The sequence below is a fragment of the Rhinoraja longicauda genome, chromosome 6 (assembly GCF_053455715.1).
Source record: "Rhinoraja longicauda isolate Sanriku21f chromosome 6, sRhiLon1.1, whole genome shotgun sequence".
NCBI classification, from domain to species: Eukaryota; Metazoa; Chordata; class Chondrichthyes; order Rajiformes; family Arhynchobatidae; genus Rhinoraja; species Rhinoraja longicauda.
The window spans coordinates 1,356,278-1,381,043 of NC_135958.1; the positions used below are offsets into that span (position 1 = coordinate 1,356,278).

Consider the following 24,766-nt stretch of genomic DNA (forward strand, 5'->3'; position numbering starts at 1 on the left):
AGGGTGTGGCCAGAGTGTGGGTCGGTGATGATTCTGGCTGCCTTTTTGAGGCAGCAACTCCTGTAATGGTGGGGAAAGATGCGAGATGGGGAAGGAAGGGAATGATTGGGTTAACAAAGGGAATGTCTATGATGGGTTGGAACCAAGAGGTGGCACAAAGAAATGATGACGGGGGAGGGGGGGAGGGCTGAAGACTACTCAATAGCAGATGATCCATCTGGAGTGGTGGCGAGCAGAGAGGCAGCACAGAGAAGCAAGGAGAGCAGCTACCTCACAGTGCCAGCTCAATCCTGACCTTGGATGCTGTGTGAAGCCTGCAAGCTCTCCTTGTGATCGCTTACGTTTTCTCTGGGTGCATTGGTTTCCTCCCACATCCCAAAGACATGTAGGTTGGTAATTCAATTGGCCACTGTACACTGCCCGAGTGTGGGGGTAATTGACAGAATCTGGAGGAGAGTTAAAGAGAATGTGGGAGAATAAATGGGATTAATGCAGGATTTGTACAAGTAGTTGGCTGATGTTCAGTATAGACAATGGACACGAGAACTGGCTAGGGATTGAAAAGTGAATTGTTGCACATACTGGAGATCTGAAACAAATAGAAAGTGCTGGTAAACCCCAGCAGGCCGGGCAGCATCCATGGAATAGGTAATTGCTCCAAGCGATTACCCCATTCACTGGGAGAGGTAAATGGCCCAAAATATTAACCACGCGCCTACACTACCCACGTCAGAACATGTAAACGCCACACAGATTGCAGACGGGGTCAGCATTGAACCAGAGTGTCTGGCGCTGTGAGACAGCAGCTTTCCCAGCTGTACCACTGTGCCAGATTTAGTGCATAGTTCCGCTGCAAGGGTTGGAAATGCTTGCTTAAGGGCCAGGAAGCAGGTCAGCATCTTGAGTTATTGGCCCATCCTGGGTATAACCAGCATCCTGGGGGGGGGGGGGGGTTCCCCCAGGGTTTTGAGGAACAGTGAACAAAAGTGATTTTTTTTATCCTCACACACAAGTTCACAAGTCTTAGGAGTAGAATTAGGCCATTCGGCCCATCGAGTCTACTCCACCATTCAATCATGGCTGACATCACAGGTGTTGCCTGGCCTGCTGGTTATTTCTAGCATTCTCTGTTCATATTTCACATTCCTAGCATCTGCAGCTTTTTTGTTTGCTTTTTATAATCATGAAGGCACCCAGCTTTGTGTCATCTGCAAATTTACTAATGATACTTTTAATCCCTTCATCCAAGTCATTAATGTATATTGTAAATAGCTGCTTCTGAAAAGGAGGTCTAGTGAGGGCCTATGAAAGGCAAGAAAGAAAATGAGTATAATGCTTTGATTTCTTAAAGGCAAATCTGCTTCTATTAGTTCCGTCAGTATAATATTCAATTACACAATTCTGCTGACAATAGAGAAAATCTTACAATCCGAGGTTTAGACTAGACTATTTGTGTGTCTGCAGCGTTTAAAACTACAGCAGTTGTTGGCAGCAGCCTTCTCCATTTCAGTTAATCAGAGCTGGTTCAGTTATTCCAAAGTTGCTTCTTGCCTATTGGTTTTTTGTTTTGTTTTTTTAAGAGTCCACTCTAAAAGTAACACAATGTTTTAATAAAAACATCACTGGCCTTCAACTAAAAATGATCAGACTTCAAAAGTTATGAGTAGCTTCAAAAGCTGCAGGAGTTGCTTATGGCAAATACCACCTTCCTTGGAACAACACTGCCAACATTTTAAATGTATTTTTGCTTAAATACAAAAAAGATTTGAGGTATGAAATTAAAAGAAAATAGACTGACAGTGCTGGTATTGCTGAGGTCTGGCAGCATCTGTGGAGAGAACACCAGTTTAATATTTCACGTCAATAATCATTCACTAGAAGTGATGAAAGTGCATTCAACAATTCAAGTCGACAATCTTTCATTATTTTTGATGAAAGGTCATTGACAGGAAATATTAAATGCTGCAGTCAAGCGTATTTAGTGGCCATGTGTGTAAACAGAATATTGCAATTCTCACGTGCAGCAGCATAACAGGCCCGTAAACACAGTGCACATAGATAATATAACAAAAATTCAATGTTAATAACCCCAAATACTGGTGCAAAAAAACACCCCAAATCCTCTGTAACCAAAGACAATCCATAGTTCTTAGTTGAGGTTGGTGTTGGTGCAGTGTTCAAGAGCCTGATGGTCTCGAGCTAGAGCCTCAAGAGCTCCTTTGTTCTTCCCTTACAATTTATGACTCACGTGATAAAGTCCAGAAAGCTGGCCAGTGGCTCATACGCATGGTTCCTCATGTGCCTGAACTCAACCACCATCTTCTCCTTCAGTTTGTCATCGATTACTGACACGGTGAGTGGGGAGGCCTCGTTTGCCAGGAAATTGCCATAGTCCGTGCTCTGGAGATGGAGCTTCAGATCTGCAAGATACAAGTTGAGATGCAAGCATAATGAAACAAATAGTTCTAGGCAAGCTTTTCCACCAAAACATAGTTAACAAACTATACATTTAACGAATTAGCGCACAGTTCAATGTGTTCCCCACCAACCTCCCCCACCCATCGCCCAATGTTTGCAAGTGGGCATTCACACAAATATCGCAAGCAACTTCACTTTGCACCAAACACAAACTATTTGCAAAACCTACTCGTATTCTCCACGATTCTCAAAGATCACACAATACATCACTTATGGGCATTTTCCCGCTGGTTCAAACTTTGGCTTTGGGGTTACAATTTCTTAATCTTTCATGTGGTATGTGCAGAAATGTTAGCATTTACTGCTCGACAGGTGGTGGTGTTTGTAAGTCACTTGTTTTTAATGCAGCAAAAATAAAAAAGCGCAGTGAAAATGCTCCATACAGTGCTGTTTGGGAGGCAATTCTAGGATGTTGACTACAAGCTGTAGGAATGGTGGTATGCAGCCTTAAACCAAGTACAGATGGTAGCTTTCACAAGGTGTCCTTGCCCACGGTGGTGGAGTCTCAAGTTAGTGAAGTGTAGTTGAAGAACCCTCAGCCAGTCCTTGCAGTGTACCAGTGCATGCCCACAGCAGCCTCTACTGGGAGAGACCTGACCAAGAGACAACATTCCTGATAAATGACCCAGTGAGGTTGGCAGTGCAAATACATCTTCGCACTTGTCAAATTTTCTGCAGTAAAGGCCAACATACCAATGACCGGCTTATGATCAGCAATCTGGTTGGTTGTAGTACATCAAATGTCACTAGTATTATTGAAATATAAGAGTTTCTTTACATCATCCCTTCAGGATTTCAGATCCCTGCCAAAATATTCTTCAACTTCTAATCCTCTAACTAATAATGCCTCACAGACAATGATTGATGCTGATGATAGGAAAGCATTATCTAGATCTCAAATTTTATACAACTCCATTAAATATCCTGTCAGCATCCAAACCACCACAGTCCAGTCAATTTTCAGGATTTAAAATTGTCCATCCTGGCAACATTATGTAACATTTCCCCAGCAACCACTTGTACATCCTGCAACATGGTTGGCACTAGATGGAGCACTGTAGTCCACTTTGGTTGTGAAGAACCGTGGCTTCACCGACTTCTATCTAACCGATGGGTCGGTGAACGTGCACACAAGTTCCCCTTTCAAAACTTCTGTACTCCAGCAATAACAAGGCCAAGGAGCTACTACTACCTATCCTTTGGAACACAGTTTTTTTTAAAGTATTTATCTTCAGTTAGGAAACCCATGAGTCGAAGAAAATGTTTGGACTTGGCACAAACAGGAAGTGAAACAAAAAAAATCAACAATACTGCAGATGCTGAAATTCAGAAATACAAAACACAGGTCAAACGGCAACTCTGGAAAGATGAAACCATTATTTTTTTATTCAACGATTCTTTGTCAGAACTGTGCAACATTCACAAACGTATATTGTGTTCACCTTAACCATTTTGACTTTTACTGTAATTCATTTAGTTCAAACAGCAGCCTGAACACAAAATCTGATTCTTACAGTTAAGTAGGATGCATGCAAAACATGGTTTTCTCATTACATTCAGGACTAAAAATTATTGCATGTTCTACAAAACAACGTATCTAGTTTCAACATGTATTATCACTTGTGATTATTACCCACAAACATTGTTTTTAAATAACATAATTTAAAGTATACATTTCAATTAGAATCCAAAAATGTAAAACTTACAAACATCTTCATTCCACTGAAATTTAAACCCTTTGAGAAACCAGGCGTTTTACAATATGTGAAGTATTTTGTATACTGATCAAATATAACCAGATGTTTTAGTTACAGAACTAAAACCTAAAACTAACTCAATACAGAGGATTGTTTTTGGTATCAACTTAGAAGCACGGAAACATAACCTTTGACCTAGTCAACAGTAGCCATCAAACGCCCATCTACATACTTATTCTCCGCACATTCTCAAATCTCTTCATTCTATCATTCACCTCCACATCAAAAGCAATTTACAGTGGCTAATAAACTTACCAACGCATGTCTTTGGATGTGGAAGGAAAACCACACAAGTCACTGGGAGAGTGTGCAGACCCCACCAGAGGTCAGGAAGGAACCAGCTTTGCCACCGACTTCACAAATTCAACAAGGTTCCTCAACAAGAACTCAAGCAAGGACTGTCCATTTAATTAAACCTCAAGCAGACCTTCATTCATTATCGTGCTGAACACTTGCGCCCACCCCACCAAGGCCTACTGGATGTCCCAGTTGTTAACCATTAACTCCCCTTCCCATTCCCACATAGACCTCTCTGTCCTGGGCCTCCTCCATTGCCAGAGTGAGACCACACACAAACTGGAGGAACACCACGTCATATTCCACTTGGGTAGCTTACAACATGGTATGAACATTGAACCCTACAATTTTAGGTAACAAGTTGCCTTTATACTGCCCAATATACTCATGAGCACTGTAAAGTGTGCAGTGATTGCATTAAGTCAAGTCTGTTTCCTAAAATACTTTTTTTGGCATAGATTGATAAAGGTAAATGTAACAGAATCTATATGGAAATTTGGAATTGTTCCGTTGAACTGAAAATTCAGGACAAGGGAAGCTGATACGTTAGCAGTCCAATAATTGCTTACACAGTGCGAAACAAAGTAGAGAGTTTTAAAATGCACATCACGGGTATTTCACAAGGCAGTGTTGCTGGAGATTGCTCAAAAATAGCACTGCAATTTTCCAGTCATCCTGGTCAGGGAACATTTCCATTGTTTGTTCTTCCCCATCTCTTTCGACCCACTTCACTCCACCTTTATTTCTTCAGTCACTAAATTTCACCACAGGTATCATTACTGGCAAGAGTTGCAGAAATGAAATATTTACAATTTTCATAGTTTCAAAATGATAGCTCGCCCACATAAACTTTAGATTTATCAGGAAACAATTTAGCCTTTAGCCTTCTTACTGGAACTGGAATCAGAACAGCACAAGCTCTTACAGCCAAAGATTGATAACTTTCACACTGATAAAAAATAAAGAACATTCTAAATTGCTCAATTTGATGGTGTACATAAGTTGGCTTACCCAATTAGAAACCTTATCCATATCTATAGTGTTAAAGCTATTTTTGTCTGGATGGAGCAATGTTAATGTATTACTATTGCAAATCATGAAAAGGAGGAAAATGTTGCACTGAGAATGAGAAGGTCATTTGAAGCGAATTTCATTCACTGCTGCATTGAGTTTCATATGCAGAGATCAATCCAGCCACAACTGTGAAGGGCAGGAAGAGGTTACGGGCATGGTGAGACCAAGTAGCTGAAATGTGCTCATTTCCATGCACGAGGTCACAAGGGTAAAGCTGATGAACTTGGAGCTTGGATCAGTGTGTGGAAATATGAAGTTGTGGCCATTATGGAGACTTGGTTGCGAGAGGGGCACAACTGGCACCTCAACGTTCCAGAGTCTTGATGCTTTAGATGTGATTAGAGAGGAACATAAGAGGTGGAGGAGTTGTGTTGCTAATCAGAGATGACATACTGGAGAGTATAGCTCAAAATTAAGAAAGGTGCAATGGGATTGTACCATAGTTTTTCCAAAGAGCGGGCGGGAGAAAGAGTGGTTCAAGATGTGCACTCTTATACATTGGCGGGACCAAACATAGACAATAGACAATAGGTGCAGGAGTAGGCCATTTGGCCCTTCGAACTAGCACCGCCATTCAATGTAGTTGCCATTATGCATGACTAACTTCCCCAAAATTGTCTTGGACTTCCTCAGTGCAAAGGCTCCGACTCAGAGGATGTCCCGCCCACTCTCCTGACATCAGTCTGAAGAAGGCTCACGACCCGAAACGTCACCCATTCCTTCTCTCCAGAGATGCTGCCTGACCCGCTGAGTTACTCCAGCATTTTGTGTCGACCTCCAAAAATGTTAAGATTGTTATGGATAAGGCTGGACCTTGGGGGGGGGGGGGGGGGGAGTACTTGACTGGAACTAGCAGATTACAACATTATTGGGCAGGCACTAGGAAGAGTAAACTGGGAGCAGCTGTTATTGGATAAGCCGACATAAGACATGTGGGAATTATTTAAAGGCCATCTGATCATCTGTATTTCTAAATCTAAAAAAAAAAAATCAGAGTTCAGGGCCAACATGTTCCAGGAAGGAGGGGCAAGAGTAAAGGTGAGGGAACCTTGGATAATCGGAGAGGTTGTAAATTCAATCAGAAAGAAATAGGAAGCATATGCAAGGTTTAGGAAGATGAAATCAGACAGAGCCCTTGAGGAATATAAAGCAAGCAGGAAATAACTCAAGCAGGCAATTAGAACGGTCAAAAGGGATCAAGAAATATCATTGGCAAGTTGGATAAAAAAATCCAAGATTTTTTATATATACATTAAACAAACAAGCGGATAACTAGAGAGAACGTGGGACCACACAAAGATAAAGGAGGGAATTTTGCTTGGAGGAGCATGATGTAGGTGAGGTACTAAATGAGTACTTTGCATCTGTATTGACTAAGGACATGGAAGATAGCGAGATCAGAGCACATCAAGGTGGTGGTGGCAGTGTTGAGTCTCTTCAAAAGCATTAAAATGGATAAATCTCCTGGGTCTGATGGGAGCCATACCAGGTTACTGAAAGCTGCAAGAGAGAAAATTGCATGTGCCTGGCCACAGGTGACATCCTGGAGATTGGAAAGCAGCTAATGCTGCCCCTTGTTTAAGGGAAATAGAGACAATCCAGGAAATTATAGGGCCATGAACTTCACCACAGTGGTAGCTATTGCAGGGGATTCATTGGGACAGGGTTTTCTTGCATTTGGGAGAGAATGAGATGGAGGAACAATCATCTCGGCATTGCAGCTGGTCATGTCATACTAACTTCACTGAGTCTTGTTGAGAAGGTGACAAAGGTGATGAAGGTAGGCAGTGGAGGTTGTGTGTATGGATTTTAGTAAGATTATCAAATATCCCTCATGGTAGACCGAGCCAGAAGACAGATCCAGGAAGACCAGGTAATTTGGCTTATCCAGAGAGGACAGGATTGTGGTGGAATGGTATTACTCTAGCTGGAGGTCTGCAACCAGTGGTGTTCTGCAGAGATCTGTGCTTAGACCTCTATTTGTGATATATATACGCACAAATGATTTGGATGTAAATGTAGATGGGTTGGTTAGTAAGTTTGCAGAAGACACCAAAATTGGTGGAATTGCGTACAGTGAAGGCGGCTGACAAAGAATAGTAGGAATTGCACCAGTTACAGATATGGTCGGAAATGGCAGATTAAGTTCAATCTGAGCAAGTGTAAAGTGTTGCACTTTGTGAGGTCAAATCTGAAGGGCAAGTACACACTTAATGAAAAAAAACGTAACAGCATTGAAGTACAGAGGAATCTTGGGACCAAGTTCATAGCTCCCTGAAAGTGGCAACACAAGTAGATAAGGGTAAAGAAGGTGTACATTTTTCTTGCTTTCATCAGTCAAGACATTAAGTAGAAGAGTCAGGAAGTCATGTGGCAGTTTTATAAAACACGTTTAGGTCACATTGGGTATAGTGTGCAGTTTCAGTCACCATATTTCAGGAAGGATGTGGAGGCTTTGGAGAGGGGACAAAAGAGTTTACCAGAATGCTTCCTCGATTAGATGTTACTGGCAATAAAGTGACTTTGGACAAACTTGGATTGTTCTCTCGAGTGGAGCTCGAGGGAAGACCCCTGAAAGTAAACAAAATTATGAAAGGCATAGATAGGTTCGACCGCCTGAATAGTTTTCCCAGGATGGAAATATTAGACTAGAGGGCATCACTTCAAGGTCAGGGCATCGTTTAAAGGACACGTGGGGAGGAAGCTTTTGCGCACGCACACACACCAAGTTTAAAGGACATGTGGGAGGGAAGTTTTTACACTTGCACGCACGCACACGTTTCAAGCACGCGGTGGTCCAGCCCCTACTGAAAAAACCTAACCTAGACCCCACCTTGCCTAGCAACTACAGACCCATTTCCAAACTGCCATTCCTGTCAAAAGTCCTTGAAAAGGCAATTCTAAACCAATTAGTGCCCTACCTGCACCAATACACCATCCTGGAAAGTTTCCAGTCAGGTTTCAGAGCCCACCACAGCACAGTCTGCCTTGTTGAAGGTACACAACGAGCTGCTTCTCGCCATCGACACCGGCGACTGTGCAATCCTGCTCCTTCTCGACCTCAGCGCAGCGTTCGATACAGTGGACCACACCATCCTTATTGACCGTCTCCGGTACGCGGTTGTCATTGATGGCACTGCCCTGAGCTGGTTCGCTTCGTACCTCAAAGATAGGAGTTTCGCCATCAACATAGGCAGTTATTCCTCTGCTCCAGCTACCCTCTCCTGCGGAGTTCCACAAGGCTCCATCCTAGGCCCCATTCTTTTCTCTCTATACATGCTCCCCCTTGGCCAAATCATTCAAAGGCACGGCATTTCTTTCCACTGCTATGCCGATGACACTCAGCTTTAACTCCCCCTGAAACCCAACAACCAGTCAAATTTAAACAGCCTCTTACACTGCCTTGAGGACATAAAATGTTGGATGGCACAGAACTTCCTCCAATTAAATGAGAGCAAGTCTGAGGTCATCCTATTCGGCCCCCCCCGACTCCATCAAATCGATAACAGGCAGTCTTGGAAGTCTATCCTGCCTAGTCAAAAACCTCGGCATGATATTTGACTCTGCATTAAAATTTGATAAGCAAGTCAACGCTGTGGTAAAAGCCAGCTTCTTCCAACTTCGAACCATAGCTAAAATCAAACCTTTCCTCCAATTCGACGACACAGAAAAAATCATTCACGCTTTCATTTCCTCCCGCCTAGACTACTGCAACTCCCTATACACTGGGATCAGCCAATCTTCCCTGTCCCGCCTGCAACTGGTCCAAAACGCCGCAGCGAGACTCCTGACGGGTACCCGTAAAAGGGACCACATCACCCCGATTCTGGCCTCTCTCCACTGGCTCCCTGTACGGTACAGAATCAACTTCAAGCTCCTCCTATTCACGTATAAAGCCCTAAATGAACATTCCCCCCCTACATCAAAAATCTTCTAACCCCCCTCTCTAACTCCAGGTCCCTCAGGTCGGCCGACTTGGGGCTACTCACTATCCCGCGGTCTAGGCTTAAGCTCAGGGGTGACCGCGCTTTTGCGGTTGCAGCTCCTAGACTGTGGAACAGCATCCCTCTCCCCATCAGAACTGCCCCCTCCATCGACTCCTTTAAGTCCAGGCTCAAAACCTATTTCTACTCCCTAGCGTTTGAGGCTCATTGAGGAGGCGCTGTGAACTGTTTGCGTGCTACTGTATGTTTCATTTTTTTCCTTAGTACCTAATCAGATGTACAGCACTTTGGTCAACGTGGGTTGTTTTTAAATGTGCTATACAAATAAAATTGACTTGACTTGACACACACACACAGGTGGGTTGATGGAACGCACTGTCAAGGGTGGCAATGGAAGCATATAGGACAGTGGTGTTTGAGAGTCTTTTAGATTGACAAGAAAATGCAGGAAATGGAGGGATATGCATCGTATAGATGCAGGAGATATCAGTTTAACTTGACATACACAATGTTCAGCACAGACATCGAGGACCGAAGAGCCTGTTCGTGTGCTGAACTCTTTCATGTTCTGTTTCTGTGAAGCTGGAAATCTCACTAGTTTGTCACGTTCCAGCCTTTTACTTTTCTCCTCCATATGTACTTTGTTGATTGCTGATTCTACGACAATGCATACTATGAAACACAGGTATAAAGTCACCACACTGCTAGTAAGTGTTAATCACTTTTTGCTAGATTCCAGGCAGCTAGGCTATGAATGCCAACTACTTTACACAATATCAAATCTGGCCCTCTCTACCTCATCAACTGATTCATGACTAGATAAGATATATTGGTGCTTCACTCTTGAGACAAATCACATGATCAATTCATATAAAATTGGCCCAAATAATAGTTTTCACATGTCAAACCTAAAGGTTCAGATTGAGTTTAGCCAGAGTACATTTCCTAGTTCATTAGCTGTGAGGTGAAATGCTGCTCCATTTCCACAGATGCAAGTTTACAAGTTCAGGTGTAAAGTTAATTTAATGTGTGTGCATGGGTTCTTAAAGGCCTGTGCAACATTCTCACAGGTCAGTTTGGGTCACTTTCAAGCAGTAACAGTTACTCCAACATTTGATCATAAAACCTTCAAAGGTTTAATAGGAAATTGCAGCAAGTGACTTGACCAGAAACTCCAGTACTCCACAGAAAACCATTCACCGTCAAAGGTGCTATCTACCGAATGAGACAAACTGATGTCTCTTGTACCTTCCCAATTGGGTAAAAACAATCCTTTGGCATTAATTTAAAGAAGGATAGTTCCAAGTCTCCTGATCAATATTTACCCCTCAACCGCTGTCACAAACAGATGACAAAATTATTTTTATGCTACTGAAGCTTATTACATTTAGCTTCTGCACTTCTACGTGAATTGTGATCAGGCTTTAAGTGCCTCACTTCACTGTAAATTACCTTGAGATATTCCATGGTCAAACTTTTTGCTATGCATAAAAAAAAATTAAAGATTTTTTTACAATGAGTAAAAGAGAAAGAAAATTGATATATTTGTTGGAGTTGGATAAACCTAATGCTACCTGGCAGTTGTTTAAATCTGCCACCTTTAGTACCTTAAGCCAATTAACCTTCCAACCTGTACATCTTTGGAATGTGGGAGGAAACCGGAGCATCCGGAATAAACCCACACGGTCACAGGGGAAACGTACAAACTCCGTGCAGACAGCACCAAGATCAAACCCTGGTCTCTTTTGCTGTAAGGCAGCAACTCTACCTCTATGCCATTGTGCTGCCCTCAGTAGTCTTTCCAAGATGAAATTATCATGCTTAAAAACCTCCAGAGGTTATCCTTTCAATATTCTAACCGACAAGCACCACCACCCAATTTATTCTTTTAATACTGCATCACTATTAGCAGCTATACCTCAAGCCACTCTGAACATGATTGGGGCAGGAGTAGACCATTCAGCCCTTAAACCTGCCCTGCCATTCAATATCATCATTACTGACCTTCCCCTGGGGTTTGGTTCTTCCATGCATGTTCTCCAGGCCTAATTCCCCGATTTTTCTAAATTTAAAAATAGGTGATGGTTCAGGTCGAGACACTTCTTCAGACTCTGCAGAAGGGTCTGGAGCCGAAATGTCACCCATTCATTTTCTCCAGAGATGTTGTCTGACCCGCTGAGTTACTCCAACATTTTGTGTCTATCTTCGGTGTAAACCAGTATCTGCAGTTCCTTCCTACAGACATACATCTTCCTGAGTTTCATTAATGTAAATAAGAGGGTGAATGACCAATCTTGGGGCAGCCCATTAGTTACTCATTGCCAGCCTGAAACAAAGCTGTTTATTCCAGCTGTGATAATTAATCTTCAATCCATGGTATTATAATATCACCTACTCTTACTTTATGCACCAGCCTTTTGTGGTATCCTGTCAAATTTAGTTTTGGTTTTTGAGATATAACATGAAAACAGGCCCTTTGACCCATCAAGTCCACACGGATTAACGATCATCCATACACTAGTTCTAAGCTACACATTAGGAACAATTTACAGAAGCCAATTAACCTACAAACCTGTATGTCTTTGGAATGAGGGAGGAAGCCAGTGCACCTGGAGAAACCCTAGGCGGTCACAGGAAGAACTTACAAATTCTGCACAGACAACACCCGTAGTCAAGATCAAACTTGGGTTTCCAGCACTGTGAGGCAGCAACTCTGTCGCTGCACTGTGTAAAAAGCATTTAAGAATGCTTTCTTAAAAACAATATACAGTCTACAGCTATCCATGCTGCGTATTACCCCCTGAAAGAAATCTGGCAAATCTTTCCAAACAGGATTTTCTGCAGTGCCCTCTCCTTCCGCCTGAAAGATATCTTCGACCAAGTTCCTGCTTACTACTTTTGTTAACTTGTCTTGCTCCGGGTTCATTTGTCTCTCATTGCACTTTGTGAAATACTCAAGAGTTTTTAATTATTTTTATACAGCTATTATAGCCATGCAAGTTGTTGCTTCATACTTGTTCATAAATCTTGCTATCTTTTAACTATCATAACAATTATGGAAACTATCGTCCCCAATGCTGCAATGATGGCACAAATAAGCAGCATGGCAAGGTGCAAATGTATAATTTCTCTAAAGTGTTTTAATCCTGGAATCAATAGAACTTTTGCACTTTACAACACTGAAACCCCAGGCAGGCCACCACATACTCATTATTCCCTTAGCCTTAATTTCTGCTTGCTGAATTTTGTTGGGAAATAATTAACAAAATCTAGAGACTTTACACTCAAGCAGACCAGTCAATCTTCATGCTCATGGGCTGTGAACAGTGCAAAATGTTTACACATGTTAAATGTGAACTTTCCATTAGTCTCTCTTTCGTTACAATTAATTCAGATTCTACGTGCTCCAAGACACTTTTTTTTTTTTTTAAACACTTCAGGAAAGAGAGTTTTCTGAACATCTGGTTAGCATTTTTACTGGAAATGCATCCCCATCTTTAGAGACTTGTACCTTTGCTCCATCAAGCATTTTGAAATGAGAACATTAACTACAGGGAACAGAGTGTTCTTCGGATGTTAGTATAGTACTTCTAGGATTTGACTGTTATTTCCCTGAAGATTCAGTTGAAAGAACTTGTAAACTATAACCAGAAAAGTTCTGCTTTATAAACTCCTGGAATATAAATCACATTCTCTTAATTACAGACAGAGAGCAAAAAAAGACAATTTGGTTTTCATTTCAATAATGACAAACATCTTTCTATGAAAAGAGGCAGCACAATCTGTCAAAATGTAATATTAGTAGTGAATTAACAAGCCTGTGGGCGACCCAAGGGACTATCGGCCCATCTCACTCCTCTGTGTCTTGTACAAGCTCCTCGAATGGCTTCTCCTGGCCTGGCTCAATCCAATCGTCGACCCTCAACTACCCGCTGAACAAGCTGGATTTCGGCGTGGACACTGCACCACCTACCAAATAGTCAAGCTGACCAATGACATTGAAGACAGTTTCGAAAAGGGTCACATGGCGGGCATCACACTGGTGGACCTCACCGCCGCCTATGATACTGTGTGGCACCAGGGCCGGATCTTGAAGCTACTCCGAACCATCTCTGACCATCATTTAGTGCGGTTCCTTGCTAACATCCTTGCCAACCACAGTTTTGTACTCAAGACCAGCGACAGACAATCTAGCCGACTGCGACGCCTCAGAAACGGAGTCCCCCAAGGCTCCGTACTGGCCCCCATGCTCTTCAATCTCTATATCAGCGATCTGCCACGCACAACCTCGCACCAGTATGGATATGCAGATGACTTGGCCCTACTGCACTCAGACTGGAGGTGGTCAAATGTTGAGGATGTGCTCTCGGCGGATATGGAACTTGTCGAGGGCTACATTAACACCTGGAGACTAAAACTGAGTGTGGCAAAAACCACCACAACGGCCTTTCACCTGAACAAGGAAGCTCAACGCCAGCTAACCGTCACCCTCAATGGGTCACCCCTACCATACAACCCATTTCCTACATACCTCGGGGTGAAACTAGATCGGCAGCTGACCTACAAGCAACACCTTGAAGCTCTCCGTGCTAGAGTCTCGGCACGGAACAACCTCCTGCGTTGCTTCGCCTGATCGTAATGGGGCGCCAGGACATCTACTCTCTGAACCAGTGCTCTTGCACTCGTGTACAGCGCCGCTGAGTACGGCGCCCCAGCATGCTGCCGCAGCACTCATACTAGCAAGCTAAACGCCACCCTCAACGACACCATGCGGATCATCACTGGCTGCCTACGCCCTACTCCCTCGCAGGTATCGCACCCGCCAAGCTTCGCAGAGAGTCCTTCACTCATAGGCTGGTGTGCAAGGCCCCATCGGACGCCAAACATCCTTTGCACCACCTCGCCCAGGATTCACAGCAACTGGAACCTCAACGCCTGTCATCTCGTCGCCCTTTCTCCCGTCATGCAGCGACCCTCTGTGGCTCCGGTTTCAACATACCAGGAGCATGGAGAACCAGCTGGGAACAGACATTGCGACCTCCTCAATTCACTGTCGCACCGAACACCACAGCCCCACCCGGCTTGGACATGCCCCGCAAAGAGTGGGTCGCCCTGAACCGGCTCTGCACAGGGGTCGGCCCGTTCAACGCCAACATGCATAGTTGGGGGTTACGTTCATCAGCAGCCTGCGTGTGTGGAGCAGACCAGCAAACAGCGCAGCACATCATTTTCGACTGCAATGTCCTCCGCCCCCCTGGTGGAGGGGTAGACCACACGGCCCTCGACAACAGCACATTGCACTGGCTACAGCGCCTGGAGGGCGTTACATAACTTCTGCTGCCTCAAACGCAAGTAGAAGTAATGAATTGCACTTAAAATAGCAAATCCAATTTTTTAAGAGAGAAATAGGTTACCAAGAACTGGAATTTAGAAATCTGATGTGACAATTTGCTTTTGTGTCTCAGAGACTACAGGTAACTAATGTAAAAGCTAGTCTATTATTGCTATACTGGACATTAGATAGCTAAAAATGCAACACAATAGAAATAGGTACTTTAATATTACAAGGTCCCGTGGGGTTAACGCGAAGCGGCCCTGTTACCTTTCAATACAAGTTGTGGATGACGGCTCACGCAATTTAGTGGCCACGGTGAAATTACAATAAATTACGTTTTAGTCAAAAGCTTATTAAAATGTAGAATTCAATTTTAGGTAGAGCAAGGCAAGGCCAGGAAAAGCCAAGGGAGATGGAGCGAGAAAGAAGTGAAAAGAAACATATGCTAAATATTCTGCTCTGAATTATTTGTCACAACACTGCCCAAGATAAATGTGTCAACTAGGCAGTTAATAGCTATTAGCCTTCACGTTGTCCCACTCACCAAAGAAAGATTACGCTTTCTAGTAAGGCATGTGGTGAGAGTTGGTAGGTGTCGATTCATGAGGTTTCTTCTTGCTTAGACAGAATATAAAAAGTTAAAATACTTAGGTCTGGTTTTGTCCTGCCTCGCTACTTTTCCAGCATCTACCCCACCCCCAACTGCAATCTCTGGAGAATGGTCCACCCTGAAACATCACCTATCCATGCCCTCCATAAACGCTGCCTGACCTGCTAAGTTATCAGCATCTGTTATGTTCACTTGTGTAACTGTCAGTCATTTGCCTTGCCTTTATTTTGATGAATATACTATGATGCAGGATTCCTCCTTTGACCCATGTTCGACTTGAGAATTTTACATTTTGTAAAATGCGACCTACAAAATCATGAATGACAAGGCAGTAATGCTATCTATTGTGCATGCACTTATTGCATCAATCGCAGTTAGCCAGATATACCAAATATTTTTGTATCAGTGAGTTATATTTATTGCGTATGATTGGCTGGTATGTCCTGATGTTTTGAACTTTGTATTGTGGGCGATGTATTTGAAGCTGGCACTGTGGGATTTTTGACGGATGATTTTTGTTATTCTTAGTACATATAATTGATGAGTGATTCTTGAACTGAAATGTTAACCACTTCTTTCTCTCTCTCTCTGGCATGTGATTGGAGGATACAAGTAAGGGGGCCTCTGCATCATTCACCGACATTTCCGCCACCTTCAAGTTAGGAGGAGGGGGAGTTCAACGAGATCTGGGTGTCCTAGTGCATCAGTCAATGAAAGGAAGCATGCAGGTACAGCAGGCAGTGAAGAAAGCCAATGGAATGTTGGCCTTCGTAACAAGATGAGTTGAGTATAGGAGCAAAGAGGTCCTTCTACAGTTGTACCGGGCCCTGGTGAGACCGCACCTGGAGTACTGTGTGCAGTTTTGGTCTCCAAATTTGAGGAAGGATATTCTTGCTATGGAGGGCGTGCAGCGTAGGTTCACTAGGTTAATTCCCGGAATGGCGGGACTGTCGTATGTTGAAAGGCTGGAGCGATTGGGCTTGTATACACTGGAATTTAGAAGGATGAGGGGGGATCTTATTGAAACATATAAGATAATTAGGGGATTGGACACATTAGAGGCAGGAAACATGTTCCCAATGTTGGGGGAGTCCAGAACAAGGGGCCACAGTTTAAGAATAAGGGGTAGGCTATTTAGAACGGAGATGAGGAAGAACTTTTTCAGTCAGAGAGTGGTGAAGGTGTGGAATTCTCTGCCTCAGAAGGCAGGAGGCCAGTTCGTTGGATGCTTTCAAGAGAGCTGGATAGAGCTCTTAAGGATAGCGGAGTGAGGGGGTATGGGGAGAAGGCAGGAACGGGGTACTGATTGAGAGTGATCAGCCATGATCGCATTGAATGGCGGTGCTGGCTCGAAGGGCTGAATGGCCTACTCCTGCACCTATTGTCTATTGTCTATCCCACCACTTGTCATCCCTTCCCACCCACACCACTCATTCCCCAGGTAATTTGTCCCCTGCAACTGCAGGAGATGAACACCTGTCCCTGCACCTCCTCCCTCACCTCCATCTGGGTTCACCTTCCAGGTGAAACGGGTTCACGTGCACCTCCTCAAACTTCATCTACTGCACTTAGTGCACCAACCATGGCCTGCTTTGCATTAGCAAGGCCAAGCAACCGTTTCACTGAACACTTACGTTGGGTCAGGCGAGACCTGCTGGATCTCCTGGTTATAACTATTTTAACTCCCCTTCCAATACAATACAATATATCTTTATTGTCATTGTACAGGGGTATAACGAGATTGGGAATGCGCCTCCCATACGATGCAATAAATTAATTAGCTTGTCAGTATTCATTTAAACAACCCAATGAAACAAATTAGAACAGTTTTAAAACAGAATAAAATGCAAGTAGATCTGTGCCGGTTGACTGTGCGGCGTGACCATCCGGCTCAGCAGGACCGGTTCATAGCAGCTATGGCCCTGGGGATGAAGCTGTTCCTGAGTCTGGAGGTGAGGGCGTAGAAGGCCTTGAATCGTCTGCCCGATGGTAGAAGTTCGAACAGACTGTTGCAGGGGTGTGAAGAGTCTTTGTGGATGCTGGTGGCTTTTCTGAGGCATCGTGTGTTGTAGATGCCCTTCAAGGCTGGTAGCTGTGTTCCGATAGTCCTCTGAGCTCTATGGACTACCCGTTGAAGAGCTTTCCTCTCTGCCTCCGTGCAGCTGAGATACCACACAGGGATGCCATGTGTTAGGATGCTCTCTATGGTGCAGCGGTAGAATGTCGTCAGCAGCTGTTGGGGTAGACCAGACTTTTTCAGTGTTCTTAGGGTGAACAGTCGTTGCTGCACCTTCTTGACCAGTGCAGCAGTGTTAGTGGACCATGTTAGGTCCTCCGAAATGTGAGTGCCCAGAAACTTGAAGCTGGACACTCTCTACACACTGTCCCCATAGATAAAGATCGGGGCGTATTCCCCGTTGTGTGACCTACGGAAGTTCCTTGGTCTTGGTGGTATTTAGGGACAGGTTGTTATCAGAGCACCAGTCCGCCAGGTTCTGCACCTCCGCTCTGTATTTTGTTTCATCACCGTTGGTGATAAGCCCGATCACCGTTGTGTCGTCTGCAAACTTAACAAATGGTGTTGGCTTCGAATGCAGGAACACAGTCGTGTGTGAATAGGGAGTAGAGCATGGGGCTCAGAACACAGCCCTGTGGTGTGCCGGTACTCAGGGTGATACTGGAAGACAGGTGTGGGCCCATTCTCACTGCCTGCGGTCGCTCCAGCAGGATGTCCAGGATCCAGTCGCATAACGACGAGCTGAGGCCTAGCTGGTGGAGTTTGGTGATGAGCTTGGTGGGGATGACCGTGTTGACGGCAGAGCTATAGTCAATGAATAGCATCCTCACGTATGTGCCCCGTCTCTCCAGGTGAGTCAGGACAGTGTGAAGAGCCAGAGAGATGGCGTCCTCTGTGGATCTGTTTGCCCTGTATGCAAATTGATGTGGGTCCAATGAGGCAGGGGTGCTGGATTTGATGTGTGAGAGGACCAGCCTTTCAAAGCACTTCATGACTATAGGAGTTCGGGCAACCGGACGGTAGTCGTTCAGGTTGATGATCTTTACTTTTTTCGGCACCGGCACTATGGTAGCCGACTTAGACAATAGACAATAGGTGCAGGAGTAGGCCATTCGGCCCTTCGAGCCAGCACCACCATTCAATGTGATCGTGGCTGATCATTCTCAATCCGTACCCCGTTCCTGCCTTATCCCCATACCCCCTGACTCCGCTATCCTTAAGAGCTCTATCTAGCTCTCTCTTGAATGCATTCAGAGAACTGGCCTCCACTGCCTTCTGAGGCAGAGAATTCCACAGATTCACAACTCTCTGACTGAAAAAGTTTTTCCTCATCTCCATTCTAAATGGCCTACCCCATATTCTTAAACTGTGGCCCCTTGTTCTGGACTCCCCCAACATTGGGAACATGTTTCTTCCCTCTAACGTGTCCAACCCCTTAATAATCTTATACATTTCGATAAGATCCCCTCTCATCCTTCTAAATTCCAGTGTATACAAGCCTAGTCGCTCCAGTCTTTCAACATATGACACTTCAGGCACTTGGGGACCGTAGCCAGAGATAACGACAGGTTAAAGATCCTGGTGAATACCTCAGTCAACTGTTCAGCACAGTCCCTAAGTACCCTTCCTTGAACTCCATCCAGCCCTGCAGCCTTGCGTGGGTTGACCCTTTGCAGAGCGCGTTGTATTTCCTGTGTGCTCAGTTGCAAGACCTGTCCCTCCGCCTCGGCTGGGGTTCTTCCACTCAAGGTGGTGTTGCCAGTTTCGAAGCAGGCAAAGGTGGTGTTTAGCTCGTTGGTTAGTGTGATATCGCTGTGGGGGCAGGCAGGGCTGCTCTTGTAGCCAGTGATGTCCCTGACACCCTGACACATGCTTCTGGTGTTTGTGCTACTGAAGTGGTCTTCCACCCGTTGCCTGTGGGTGTCTTTGGCCCTTTTTATACCTTTGTTCAGGTTTGACCTGGCAACACTGTATGCTGAAGTCTCACCAGATTTAAAGGCATTGTTGCATGCCCTCAGCAGATTCTGTACCTCCTTATTCATCTATGGTTTCCGGTTTGGGACATCTTTATTTCCAGGCTTTATACTCCTCCATTAGCAAAGTGAGGTCACACACAAACTGGAGGAACATCACCTCATTTTCTTTTTGGGTAGCCTACATCCCGACCGTATAAACATTGAATTCTCCAGAGTAATACCCCTCTCACCCTTTCTCTCGTTCCTTTGCCCTACCCCAAAGTGCACACATTTGTCTGAATATCCCATCCCTCCTTCCTTTCATTCTCTCCCCCCCCCCCCCCCCGCATGTTATCTTCCAACTATACCCCTCCCTATGGCTTTACATTTCACTCCTCGCCATATCAAACACCTTTTAGTCTTTTTTTCATCTCTAGCCTTTGTCATATACTCAACCCATCTGCCAATCCAACCTCCCCCGGCCCCCTCACCTGTATCCACCCATCACTTGCCAGGCTTTGTTCCACCCTCACTCTTTTCCACCTTTCTCCCCCCCCTACTACAATCTGAAAGGTTCCAAACCAAAACATCGCCTGTCTATTCCCATCGCAGGTCCTGCCTGACGTGCTGTTGTACTCCAGCACGTTGCTGTTCTGCTATCATCTGCAGATCTTTGTGTCTCCAAACAGATGCTGAAATTGGCGATAAAACAGTAAATGAATAAACACATGGGTCAGGCAGCACTTAGAGAAGCAGTTGAAGACAATTGGGATAAACAAGTTTTAAGAACAAGCAAAATTGGGAAGAGAACAAAAGCAAGTGTTGCGAGTAGATGGCAGGAGAGATTAAAAGTTAAAAGAGATGACAACATTTGGCGATGGAACGAAACAATGAGACAGCCCTTCTGCCCACATGTCTGCACTTCTGTTTGATATCTCAATCCAGCTCTGGCATAAGCTTAAACCAGAAGTGGCTTCTCCTGCTTTGTTGCCAAAAGTCAGAGTTATAGAACACAATTGGCCATTTCAAGCTTCAATAATATGTCCAGCTCTCAGGCTAGGACACCTGCCTGCTGAGCCTACCATCTAAACCTTCATTTTGCACGGTAATTTTGCACACTCCCCCTTTCACCCATCCCGCATCTTAAAATGTGTTTACTTTTAATCTTTACATGGTTATGATTATGAAACCTGAACATTAATTTGCTTTCCTTCCACAACCTATTATACAACTTCAGCATTTCTGCTCCGACCCTTATTTTCTTTAGAGTTGAAGAAATCATGGTTTGGGTTATTCTCTTTTTGGGATTGAAGGCAAAAAAGAGGAAACAAAAAGATCTATTGTTTTATATACAGCTATTCATGGCATCCTAAAATATTTTTCCAAATACAAATAATGGTCAGGGCAAAACTTTTTGAAATGCAGTCTAAGTTTTACAATGAAAAAAAACCAAAGGTACACAAGAACCTACAAATAGATTGTTTAATAATAATAGGACTACCCTCTGGTCTTTGAATTAAACATAGAAAACATAGATAGAAAACATAGAAAATAGGTGCAGGAGGAGGTCATTCTGTCCTTCGAGCCAGCACCGCCATTCATTATCATCATGGCTAATCGTTCACAATCAATAACCCGTGCCTGCCTTCTCCCCATATCCCTTGATTCCACCAGTCCCTAGAGCTCTATCTAACTCTCTCTTAAATCCATCCAGTGATTTGGCCTCCACTGCCCTCTGTGGCAGAGAATTCCACAAATTCACAACTATCTGGGTGAAAAAGTTCCTTCTCACTTCAGTTTTAAATGGCCTCCCCTTTATTCTAAGACTGAGGCCCCTGGTTCTGGACTCGCCCAACATTGGGAACATTTTTCCTGCCTCTAGCTTGTCCAGTCCTTTTATAATTTTATGTTTCTATAAGATCCCCTCTCATCCTTCTAAACTCCAGTGAATACAAGCCTACTCTTTTCAATCTTTCCTCATATGACAGTCCCGCCATCCCGGGGACCAATCTCGTGAACCTACATTGCACGGCCTCAATTACAAGGATGTCCTTCCTCAAATTAGGAGACCAAAACTGTACACAATACTCCAGACGTGGTCTTACCAAGGCCCTAATACAACTGCAGAAGAACCTATTTACTCCTATACTGAAATCCTCTCGTTATGAAGGCCAACATGCCATTAGCTTTCTTCACTGCCTGCTGTACATGCACGCCAACTTTCAGTGACTGGTGTACAAGGACACCCAGGTCTCGCTGAACTTCCCCCTTACCTAACCCAACACCATCGAGATAATAATCTGCCTCCTTGTTTTTGCCGCCAAAGTAGATAACCTCACATTTATCTATATTATACTGCATCTGCCACGCATCTGCCCGCTCACTCAACCTGTCCAGGTCACCCTACAACCTCCTCTTCACAGTTCACACTGCCACCCAGCTTTGTGTCATCCGCAAACCTGCTAGTGATGCTTCTAATTCCTTCATCCAAATCATTAATATATATGGTAAACAGTTGCGGCCCCAACACCGAGCCTTGCGGCACTCCACTCGCCGCTGCTTGCCATTCTGAAAAGGACCCGTTTACTCTTACTCTTTGCTTCCTGTCTGCCAACCAATTTTCTATCCATGTTAACACCTTACCCACAATACCATGTGCTCTAAATTTGCTCACCAATCTCCCATGTGGGACCTTATCAAAGGCAATCTCCCGTGTGGGACCTTATTAAACGTGGTTAATTTTTAGACATCTCTCTAGTTTAATATTTCAGAGGCAGTAATTTCAATGTTTGCAACAGCCTTCAATATTGCATAGGGTGTCAACCTTTAGTGGGGACTAAATTCAAAATGTGGTGTTGTTACCAAAGCCAAACAATTTGTATTCATAAAATATCCTACCCCCTATACCACTTGCTCTAATTTTGCACCCTAATCTCTTGTGTGGGACCTCTGAAGAAGGGTCTCGACCCAAAACTTCACCTGTTCCTTTCCTATATAGTTGCTGCCTGTTACCGCTGGGTGACGCCAGCTTTGTGTCTATCTTCAGGTTTGTAGGTTAATTGACTTTGGGGGGGGAAAAATGGTAAGTTTTCCCTAGTGTGTAGGATGATCGCTGGTCGGCACGGACTCAGTGGGCTGAAGGCCCTGTGTCCCGCGCTGTATCTCTAAACTAAACTTTGTCAAAGGCTTTTTGAAAGTCCAGATACATCACATCCACTGGCTCTACCTGTCCATTCTACTTGTTACATCCTCAAAGAAATCCAGATTAGTCAAGCATGATTGCCCCCTTCATAAATCCATGCTGACTTTGACTGATCCTATCACTGCTTTCCAAATGCACTGCTATAACATCTTTAACAATCGACTCAAGCATCTTCCCCACTACCGATGAATGGCTAACTGGTCTATAATTCCCTGTTTTCTCTCTCCCTCCTTTCTTAAAAAGTGGGTTTACATTGGCTACCCTCCAGTCCACATGACAAAGTCGAGAGAATATTGGAAAATGATCACCAATGCATCCACAATTTCTAGGGCCACCTCCTGGAGTACTCTGGGATGCAGCCATCAGGCCCTGAGGATTTATCTGCCTTCAGTCCCAACAGTTTACCTAACACCATTTCCTGACTAATGTGGATTCCCTTCAGTTCCTCCCTCCCCTAAATCCTCAATCCCCTAGTATTTTTGGGAGATTGTGTCTTCCGTAGTGAAGACAGAACCAAAGTACTGAAGAAGGATCTCGACCCGAAACGTCACCTATTACTTCTCTCCAGAGATGCTGCCTGACCCGCTGAGTTACTCCAGCATTTTGCCTCTACTCGTTTAACTGTTCTGCCATTTCTTTGTTTCCCATTATAAATTCACCTGTCTCTGATTGTAAGGGACCTATCTTTGTCTTCACTAATCTTTTCCTTTTTACATATCTAAAGAAGCTTTTAGTCAGTTTTTTATATTCCCCGCAAGCTTTCTTTCATGCTCTTCTTTTCCCCTCTTAATTAACCCCTTTGTCCTCTGTTGAGTTCTAAATTTCTCCCAGTCCTCCGGTTTGCTGCTCCCTCTGGCCAATTTATATGCCTTTTCCTTGGATTTAACACTATCCTTGATTTCCCTCGTTAGCCACCATTGAGCCGCCTTCCCATTTTTATTTTTTCACCAGAAAGGGATGAACATTTTTTGGAGTTCATCCATGCGGTTTTTAAATCTTTGCATTGCATCTCCACCGTCAATCTTTTAAATAAAATTTGCCAGTCTATCCTAGACAATTCCTGTCTCATTCCTTCAAAGTCTCCTTTCTTTAAGTTCAGGACCCTAGTCTCTGAATTAACCGTGTCACTCTCCATCCTAATGCAGAATTCCACCATATTATGCCCACTGTTGCCCAAGGGGCCTTGCACAACAAGATCACTAACTAAAACTTCCTCATTACACAATACCCAGTCAAGGACGGCCTGTCCTTTAGTTGGGTCTTCTATATATTGGTTTAAAAAACCATCCCGTACACATTCCAAGAAATCCTCCTCCTCAGCGCTGTTACCAATTTGGTTGGCCCAATCTATATGTAGATTAAAGTCACCCATGATAACTGCTATACCTTTGCTACACACATCCCCAACCTCCCTACTGCTGCTTGGTGGTCTGTATACAACCCCCCCCCCCCCCCCCCCCAGCGTTTTCTGCCCTTGGCTATTTTGCAGTTCTACCCATACCGATTTCGATTTGCAACCATAGTGCTCCAAACAGCATATATCAAATCCTATTTCTATTCAATTTTTGCACTGAGCTGCAGTATTCCTGACCTCTGGAGGAAGGGTAGTGTATTTGCAATTTACATTGCTGGTTATGTGGATGCTTAGGAACTTGAAACTATTGACCATCTCCAAAGCAGTTCTGTTGAGAACAAGGTTGTGATCATTACCCCCGCCCCAACACCACCCTATTTCCAAGGTCAACAAGCAACTATAAAATGAATATTAAATTTTACAAATGGGACCCATCTAATTATAGATTTTTTTTACGACAGCACAGACACTGCAATACATCCGCGTTTTAGCAGTTTAACACAAAGTACAATAGGAATCACATTTCTCCCCCAGGTTTGTGAAATCCTATCAGGTCTTTCCCACAAAGATTAATGACAAACTGTCAGGTGCCCACTTGGTCTTTTCACTTCCAGTAACTTCCAAACTTATTCCTTCCTACGGCAAATCCCAAGCCAAACAACGCGGATGATCAGGAAAAAAAAAAGGCATTTTGGTTTACGGCTGCAGTCACTTTAGAATTTATTTTGCTTTTTGCTATTGTA

General features: G+C 44.0%; 1 protein-coding gene across 1 annotated transcript in view; it reads right to left on the reverse strand.

The window, feature by feature from the left end:
- The window catches only part of LOC144594165 (V-type proton ATPase subunit d 1), a 44,043-nt gene that overhangs the window by 10,674 nt on the left and 8,603 nt on the right, over positions 1 to 24,766 (reverse strand). Inside the window, exon 2 of the mRNA XM_078400326.1 lies at positions 2,249 to 2,420. Coding sequence (XP_078256452.1) covers positions 2,249 to 2,420 — 172 coding nt within the window. The remainder of the gene's footprint in view (positions 1 to 2,248; positions 2,421 to 24,766) is intronic.